The sequence below is a fragment of the Bos javanicus genome, chromosome 2, assembly GCF_032452875.1.
Source record: "Bos javanicus breed banteng chromosome 2, ARS-OSU_banteng_1.0, whole genome shotgun sequence".
NCBI lineage: Eukaryota > Metazoa > Chordata > Mammalia > Artiodactyla > Bovidae > Bos > Bos javanicus.
The window spans coordinates 133,410,533-133,419,274 of NC_083869.1; the positions used below are offsets into that span (position 1 = coordinate 133,410,533).

Consider the following 8,742-nt stretch of genomic DNA (forward strand, 5'->3'; position numbering starts at 1 on the left):
CCTCTCTCCTGGAGGATATTTTCTGTAAAAAATAACTCACATTTTTTGCTGTCTTGGGTCTTTGTTGCTAGGTGGGGGCTTTCTCTAGTTGTGGAGAGCCAGGGCCTTGTGGTGAGCAGGTTCTACTGTGGCGACTTCTCTCACTGTGGAGCGCAGGCTCTAGGGCACACAGGCTTCAGGAGTTGTGCCCGAGGGCTCAATAGTTGCGGCTCACGGGCTTTAATTGCCCCGTGCGTGTGGAATCTTCCCAGACCAGGGATTGACCCGGTGTCCCCTGCAGGGGCAGACAGGTTTTTACCCTCTGTACCTCCAGAAAGCCACCCTGTAGGGCCTTGTGCAGTGCTTAGTCGCTCAGTTGTGTCCAACTCTTTGCAACTCCATGGACTGCAACCTGCCAGGCTCCTCTGTCCATGGGGATTCTCCAGGCAAGAATACAGGAGTGGGCTGCCATGCCCTCCTGCAGGGGGTCTTCCCAACCCAGGGATGGAACACAGGTATCCCGCATTGCAGGCAGATTCTTTACTGACTGCACCCCCAGGGAAGCCCAGGATCTTGGCTGATGGTTTTTACCTTCTCTGCTCTATTGAGAAAGCACGGCAGGTCCATTATCTGTCTTACACTTTGTGCTCACCGTGTGGGGCTGGCTTGGGTTGTCTCCTCACCAAGCAGGTAAGTGAAGGCAGGTGGCTGATCCAAGGACAGAGTTAGGTAGGACTGGAAGCAGGACTTGTCCTGTCCGTGATCCGGGGCACACAGATGTGGTCCTGACGTTGGGGGTTGTATTGTTCGTGTCTGGTGAGCATGTGCGATGCAAGGATTCTTGCCCACTGCATCCCTGCTGGTCTCACCGCTGGGCAGGGACCGCCATGATGAGGGACCCAGAAATCCACACGCATTCTGCTGCTCAGGGAGGTAAAGCCTCCACTTAGACTGACACCCTGCAGGAAACCCCCTTCTGACCCCTGTGCCACCCTCCCTCCCTCCCTGCCCAGCTACTAGAAGGAGCACCCCTTCCAGGCCGTTGCCTTGGTGGGGAAGGCCCTGGAGGCTGCACATGGTGCCAGAACCCCCGGCGCGACCTCGGTCGCCCTCTGCTGGACACACCACCACTGCCAGCTCCAGGTAGGAGGCAGGAAGTGGGAGAGCTGCATGACTTCATTTTTAGTTGTTTTTAAATTTTTGCTGCATAGTGGCTCAGATGATAAAGAATCTGCCTGCAATGTGGGAGACCTGGGTTCAGTCCCTGGGTTGGGAAGATCCCCGGGAGAAGGAAATGGCAACCCACTCCATTTCCGACTCTTTGCGACCCCATGAACCGCAGAACACCAGGCTTCCCTGTCCATCACCAACTCCCGAAGTCCACCCAAACCCATGTCCCTTGAGTCGGTGATGCCATCTAACCATCTCATCCTCTGTTGTCCCCTTCTCCTCCTGCCCTCAATCTTTCTTAGCATCAGGGTGTTTTCAAATGAGTCAGCTCTTTGCACCAGGTGGCCAAAGGACTGGAGTTTCAGCTTCAACATCAGTCCTTCCAATGAACACCCAGGACTGATCTCCTTTAGAATGGACTGGTTGGATCTCCTTGCAGTCCAAGGGGCTCTCAAGAGTCTTCTCCAACACCACAGTTCAAAAGCATCAATTCTTCGGTGCTCAGCTTTCTTTATAGTACAACTCTCACATCCATACATGACTACTAGAAAAACCATAGCCTTTACAAAATTTTAATCCCCACAATCACCCTGCAAAGTAAAGGGATCCTGAAGCTTAGTGAGGTCATGTAAGTAACTCAGGCCTGCCCAGCTGCAGAGCAGCAGGGGAGGCCCCGAACTCAGGCCTGCCCATGTGTGTCTAGGGAGGCAGGGCTTTGGAGCTGTTTGAAGGCAAGTTCCTTCTGGAATAATGCAGGGTATGGACACTGGGGGCTTCCTGGCAGCTCAGTGGTAAAGAATCTGCCTGCCAATGCAGGAAATGCAAGATACTTGGGTTCAATTCCCGAGTTGGAAAGACACCCTGGAAGAGGAAATGGCAACCCACTCCGGTATTTTTGCCTGAAACATTCCATGGACAGAGGAGCCAGGTGGGCTACAGTCCATGGGATCAGAGTGAGACACGGCCAAGGGACTGAGCACACACAGATACTGGCTCCCAGGTCTTGGCAGAGGCGGGGCTGGGCGGGGGTATGTGTGACGGGGTCTCTGCGGGGCATCAGTGCGTGATGTCTGGCCGTCTTCCCTTGCAGCTGGAGCAGCTGGAAGAAAACTTGGCGGCCACTGAGGAAGGGCCCCTGGAGCCGGCCCTTGTGGGGGCCTTTGATCAGGCCTGGCGCCTGGTCGCCCACGACTGTCCCAACTACTTCCGCTAGGCCTAGTCTGGGGTGGCAGAGGGCACACTCCACCTGTCGCCTCCTTCTCTCGCACAGTCAATTTTGACCTTAGGCTGCTCTGCGTGGCTGGTTCTTCCCTCACAGTCCTGTCTACAGACGGTTTATCTCCCATGCTCTTGAGAACACTCCCTGCAGCCTCCACCACAGGAAAAGGCCGGGGCCGACAGGGCGTTTACTGTCTGAATAAAGGGGCACTAGCCAGGCTGGAGCCCAGGCCTGTGGTGAACCCGGCGAACGGCTCCTCTGCAGCCACGGGCTGTTTCCCGCCTCCCACAGGCTTGGTGAGAATGAGCAGGAGTAGGGATCAGGCTTTGAAGGGCAGAGGCGGCAGGAGGGCCTCCCAGCCTGACCTCTCAACAGCAGGGCTGCAGGTGGCCCTCATGCTTCTACACACGACAGAAGAGGGCCGTACACCCCGAGGTGGACATCTTCTTGTGTAGAATCACCTCCCTAAATACATACAAACAGAACCATCCGGGCAAAAACCTACCACCCGGAAGAATAAAACTGCCGGGGTACACTTCTCACACTTGCTCAGTTTCAGTGGCGCTTCATTCTTTTTTTTTAACGCTTGTTTATTTCCTTATTTGGTTGGGCCAGGTCTTAGCTGCCGCAGGTGGGATCTAGTTCCCCGACCAGGGATTGAACCCAGGCCCCCTGCACTGGGAGCACGGAGTCTCAGCCACTGGACCACCAGGGGAGGCCCATCAGCGGTGGCTTTATTCTTGCCTCAGCTAAGCCTCCCGTCCTCGGGTCGTCCGCAAGATTCCTGGCCCGGGTGTGGGAGAAGGGGTGGGGAGAGAGAAGACACAGCTGGGGTAGAAGCGGGCGGGAGAGGTGCCTGTTCCCCTCAGCAAACCCCAGCTTCCAGCCAGGGCCGCTGAGGCCGGAGGAGAGAAGGCGCTTCCTCCTGGGCCCCCGGAGCCGCCCGGCCACATGGCCATGCAGGAGCCAGTCCTGGAAACCGGCTTGAGGAATGAACAGACCCCTGGGAGTCCAACCCAAAGCCCAAACCCAACAGCGTCTTTAGCTTTTTTCCCAAGAAAAGTCCCTTTTGCAGGAGACAGCCTGAATGACAAAGTCTCATTATTTATAGGAAAGTCGCCTGTCCTTGCCCCCCTCGCTCGTGTTCCTCCACAGCAGACACACAGCCGTGCTCCGGGAGGGCGGTGGCAGTGCCTCCTGGCCGTCCTGACGAGACTTGGAGGCCTCGGCCCCTCAGCTGTCATCTTCCTCCTCTGACTCGCCTTCTGACTCGGGTGCGCTCTCTGGCAAGTCATCTCCCATCTGCTGGAACCTTCCGGACTGTGCGTCCCACATGTATTTGATGCTCACCTTGAATTCAGCCATCTCATACCCGAAAAGCTTCTGTGAGAGATGGAGGGGACCAGCGGTCAGGAGGGTGAGTGTGGTCTGAGGTGCCTGTGGACCCTCCCGTCGCGGCCGCGGACACCGGGTGGGTGGCTGGGGGCCGTGGGGACCTCACCAGGACGCGGGCCTGCTCCGGGGTCAGCACGTCGCCCTCTTTGCACACCTCGTAGTCGGACAGCAGGGTCACCACACCTGCAGAGAAGGGACCCCGAGCAGTGACCCCAGCACAGGGGCCTGGGCGGCGCCGGAGGATCGGCGGCCCTCTGCCCGAGACTCCAGCAGCTCAGGCACTGGGCTCCCTCCCGAGCGGTCAGCTGCCTGGGGCAGGGGGTTCTGATGGTGGGCGGCACCGACTCCTCCTTCCTTGTCCCTTGACTGCTGTACTCTAAGTCCCTGACCACGTTCACCCCAACCACGAGGCGGGCACTCTTAGTCCTGTCATCGTGTAAGAAAACACAGGCTGATAAAAAATAACCTTCTCCGCAGGAAAGGTGGGGGCGGGGTGGGGAGAGCTGCCTGGCTTGGAAACCTGCGCTCTCGGCCCTCAGCTGTGAGCTCTCAGCTCCAGGGACACCCCTACCTTTCTTGAGGGCCGTGGGCAGGCCCAGCTGCCTCAGCTGGGGCTCCATGGAGTGGGGGAACTGCTCCAGGGGTCCCGGGTCCAGGTTCACAGTGAACGTGGCTTTGTTCCCCGCTCGGGCATAGTCCATTTCCGTGTACTTTGTGAACCACCTGAGGGAAGAGAAAACAGTCACGTATGGATGCGAACTGGACTGTTTAGAAGGCTGAGCGCTGAAGAATTGATGCTTTCCAATTGTGGTGCTGGAAATCAACCCTGAATATTCACTGGAAGGACTGATGCTGAGGCTGAAGTTCTGATACTTTGGCCACCTGATGCGAAGAGCTGACTCACTGAAAAAGACCCCGATGCTGGGAAAGATTGAAGGCAGGAGCAGAAGGGGATGACAGAGGATGAGATGGTTGGATGGCATCACCGACTCAATGGACATGAGGTTGAGCAAGCTCTGGAGTTGAAGATGGACAGGGAGGCCTGGCGTGCTGCAGTCCATGGGGTCGCAGAGTCGGACAGGACTGAGCGACTGAATCACGAACAACGCCCATCTACCTGAGGTCAGGCGCTGCCTGGCTTTGCCTGGCCTCCCCGTCCTCCTCGGCTCAGCTGGGAGCTCTGAGCTGGGGAGGATGGAGACCCGGTGACAAGGTTCCAGGAACCAGGTCTTCCTTGGACCCTGCACTGGACCAAATCCCGGCTTATTCCTTCCCGGGAGACCTCACCCACCTTTCCCTTCCCACCACTCCTCCAGAGCACTTACTCGTCCACTTCCTCCTTAGTGCGATTGGTGAAGAGGAGACCAACTTCGCCCCTCAACTTCTTGCTGACCTGCAAAACCAGAGGAGGGTGGCGTCCGTCGCGTGGGAGCAGTGGTTCTCAGCTGGGGACGATTCTGCCCCCCTCCCCTCAACATTTGGCAACACCTGGAGAGGACTGTGAGGGGGCGGAAACTCCAGGAGAGCTGAGCCTGACGCCAGCCCCTGGGCCGGCCAGACGGCTGGAGGGCGCCACCCCGCCGGGGAGAGCCAGGACCCACCTGATGCAGGTTGTCTTTGTACTCGTCAGACGGGCTTCGACCCAGCGCCACCATCATCACTTTGTTTTTGCCAAAGAACATCCTACAGAGAAAAAGAGGGCTCCGTGAAGGAGGCGCCCTGCCCTCAGCTAAGTGCCAACCAGCTCCAGTCCCCGGGACCGGAACCCCAGCCCAGGAGGAGGCGCGGCCAGAGGCTGCTTTCCACGCAGCCCAGGGCCCCTCACATTCTTTCCCGCACAGCCCAGGGCCCCTCACATTCTTTCCCGCACAGACCTGACTCACACATGTTCTGTCTCAGCCCACAGGGAGTGCATCTGGGTCTGTGGAAGAGGCCCGCTGGACGGTCTGAACCAGAGCTGCTGGGTGTTCCGTAAGGGACCAGACCCCAGGGCTCAGGGGCCCCCTCTCCTGGAGGGATCACTGCTCTCCTCCCGCCCCCAGGGCAACACCAACTTTAACAGTTAGGGACTTCTCAGGTGGCCCAGTGGATAGAACTCTGCACTCTCACTGCAGAGGGCCTGGGTTCGATCCCTGGTTGGGAAACGACCATCTCCAACCAAGCCAAGCAGCCTGACCGAAAAAACCAAACAGCCACCCCCCAACCCCAAACAGTTAAAAAGCATACTTCATCGGGGGTTGGGGAGGGTGGCATTTTGTCCTTATTAAGGCGATCCTTGTGACCCAGGTACCCAAGGTCACTAACTGCCCTGTACTTTCTGAGCAGCCTGGCCCCGCCTCCCACTGCCCACTCACCGACTGTGCTTCCAGGCGTTGCGGATGTCCTTCAGCTTGCTGTTCCTCATGTTGGCCACGGAGAAGATGAAGAGGTACTTGTACGTGTCCACACATTTCCGAAGCTACGGGACAATTCATGGGGCTCTGGAGTCCCAGGGCAGCAGGGGTCGGGCAGTAACACTCTAGCCCCAGGGGGGAAAGAGGCTGCTCCACGGCCTCTGACTTCACCGTGGATGTTTAGAGCTGTCCCCGTCAGATAGTCCCACACCCACCTTTAAAACCAAATAAAAGGGCTGGGAAAATAAACATAACAATAATAAAAAACAAGCTCTTACCTCTTCTATCAAGTTCTGTTTCAGTTCCAAGCCTTTCTTGGCAGTTTTGGTTAGGGAGACTAACACAGAGAAGAAAAAGAGGAGATGATGAGAGAGAAACCTGGATGTCTCAGAGACTCGTCTCCCCTTTGGTACCCAGCTGGATGGAGCCGATCCAGGCTTTTGTGGCTACTGCTTGTGGCTTGCAAGGCTACTCCCAGGTCCCAGGTCCCCAGAATGCCTCTCCAGCAGTCCTGAGCCTGAAGATCCCTTCACATCTGTCCTGTTACTAGAGAAACCAGCTATCTACAGCCCCTCTGGGGCTAACTCCCTACTGAGGAGTGAGGGTGGTGCACTCCCCGGAGACCCAGCCTCCTGTCTGGGGCCGGTCCCTTCCTGCTGTTGGCTGCAGTGTGTGGAGACCATCTATGGCTTCTCTGTGTGGAAGAATGAGTCTGGGGCCTCTCTGCTACATCACGTCTTACAGTTTGGACCTGTGCATGCAGCGGCGTCTCTTTGGCGAGGGACAAGCACCTCTTCTCTAACAACAGCTGGGACCCAGTTTGCCCCTTACTCAGACGGGTTTGGTACTTGCCAGGTTTGACCACGGATCCCGCCACAGAATCCAATCATTCCACAAATGCTTAACAGAGGATCAAATGCAAAGCCCTGGGTCCCAGGAGGGACCTGGATAGATGAATAAAAAGCCCCTCTTCACGAAGGACACATCAGAAAGGTAATCACAGCAGGCAGGGGCAAGTGCAGTACAGGAGGGCAAACAAAATCCAGCTGGCTCGTTTCCCAGCGTTTCCACCGCTACGACTGTGGCCCAAGCCAGCACAGCGTTCTCTTGGATTATTATTGTCTCGCTGCTTCCACCCTTGCCCACTGCCCCTGCCCTCCCCGGTCCATTCTCAACAAATCAACTAGAGTGATCTTTTTAAAAGTAAAGTGGAACCACATCACTCCTCTGCTCAAGCTCTCTCCTCCCACCTCACCTGGGTGTGAAAACCAATCCCGTGCAAAACTCTTTCAAGCTCTGCACACTCTGCTCGGTTCTCTCTCCCTCCATTTCGCCCACTCTGGCCTCTTGCAAAAGTTAAACACGCTCTTGCTTCAGGGCCTCTGCCCTTTGTGTTCCCCCTCCTTCGACCACTACCCTTCCAGGTAACTCCTTGGGTTGCTTAATTCCTTTCTGCAAGTTCCGGCTCATTTGTCATCTCAACAGAACTTCTCTAGCTACACTGCACAAGGGAATGTCAACTGCTTTTTTCCTACATGAGGCTCATCACTATCTGAATTTATGGATTCAATTTTTAGTATCCTGGGAAGACACACTTCCCAAAACTAAAACTCTATGAGAGCCCTAGACCTTCCATGTTATAACTGCAGTATCTTTCAAAACCTAAAGAGTTGCCAGGTCTCTAACTTATTGAGTGAATGTGCCGGGATGAAAGAGACGCACCATAAGTAGCAACAGTCAGGAACAGTCTCTTAAGAGGGGTCCTACGGACTGCCACCTAACAGCCAGCCATACGAAGATCGGAGCACGACCATGCCGGCAGAAACAACTTGGAGAACACAACCACCATACTTGGGGATAAACCCGGGCTGAAGGAAAGTGGGCGAGGGGAGGGGGAGCGCGGAGAGCAAAAGAGAGAGGGGCTGAGGTCGGAGAGGGGGGCCAAGGCGAGATCGCCGGCACCCCAGGGGTGCGGAGGCTGTTCCCTGGGCCAGCCGGCCTTGGGCAACTCTCTCTGGAGGCCTGGCAAAGCCCCCTCCACTTCCCCGACGCGGCTCCAGCCTCCTCCGGGGTTTCCGCCACCCCAAAGGCCCCAACCGTTCCAGCGCGCCGCGACCCCGCTCCCTCCTCGCACAGGTCCCAGCGTCCTCCCCTGTCCTCCCCGAAGCCCTAGCGCAGCTGACAGCCGGCCCACAAACTGGCCCCCGGGGGCCCACGGCCTTCGGGGCTCACCTTTCTTGTCGCGCTTGGACTTGGGCATCTCGCCGTGGCCACGTGGGCGGAAGACGCTGCCGCCGGTCAGGCCCTCGGCGCGCGGGGGCCTCTGGGAAGGCCCTCGGTGGGCGCCCTCGCGCGTGCCTGACCCAGCCCGCGCTGAGGCCCTGTTTTCCCTGCCCGGTCGCCACCTGCCCTCTGCCCCGAGTCTCCAGGTAGACTTCCCACGCGGGCGGGGGACGCCGGAGTCTGGGGCGCCGCACCGTGGACCCCGCCTGTGGGCCCAACTCTATGGTTCCGCACCGAGGACCCCCGCCTGTGAGCGCGACTCTATGGTTCCGCGGAAGCGGGGCCCGCGGCGCGGTGCATGCC

At 57.7% G+C, this 8,742-nt stretch overlaps 1 protein-coding gene across 1 annotated transcript; it reads right to left on the reverse strand.

Moving 5' to 3' along the window:
- Positions 1–2,921: 2,921 nt before the first annotated feature.
- Positions 2,922–8,716, reverse strand: MRTO4 (MRT4 homolog, ribosome maturation factor). Its single transcript, XM_061395109.1, has 8 exons — positions 8,389–8,716; positions 6,435–6,493; positions 6,118–6,221; positions 5,365–5,446; positions 5,089–5,156; positions 4,335–4,486; positions 3,870–3,946; positions 2,922–3,751 (listed from the first exon to the last, which is right to left on the reverse strand). Exons 1-8 carry the CDS (start codon positions 8,414–8,416, stop codon positions 3,602–3,604), a joined length of 720 nt encoding a protein of 239 aa, XP_061251093.1. The 5' UTR covers positions 8,417–8,716; the 3' UTR covers positions 2,922–3,601.
- Positions 8,717–8,742: the final 26 nt, after the last annotated feature.

Coding starts and splice junctions, on each gene's coding strand:
- MRTO4 (XM_061395109.1), bottom strand. CDS start 8,416: ATGCCCAAGTCCAAGCGCGACAAGAAAG. Junction 6,222..6,434: donor AACAGAACTTGATAGAAGAG/GTAAGAGCTTGT, acceptor ATTGTCCCGTAG/CTTCGGAAATGTGTGGACAC. Junction 3,947..4,334: donor GCCCACGGCCCTCAAGAAAG/GTAGGGGTGTCC, acceptor CCTTCTCTGCAG/GTGTGGTGACCCTGCTGTCC.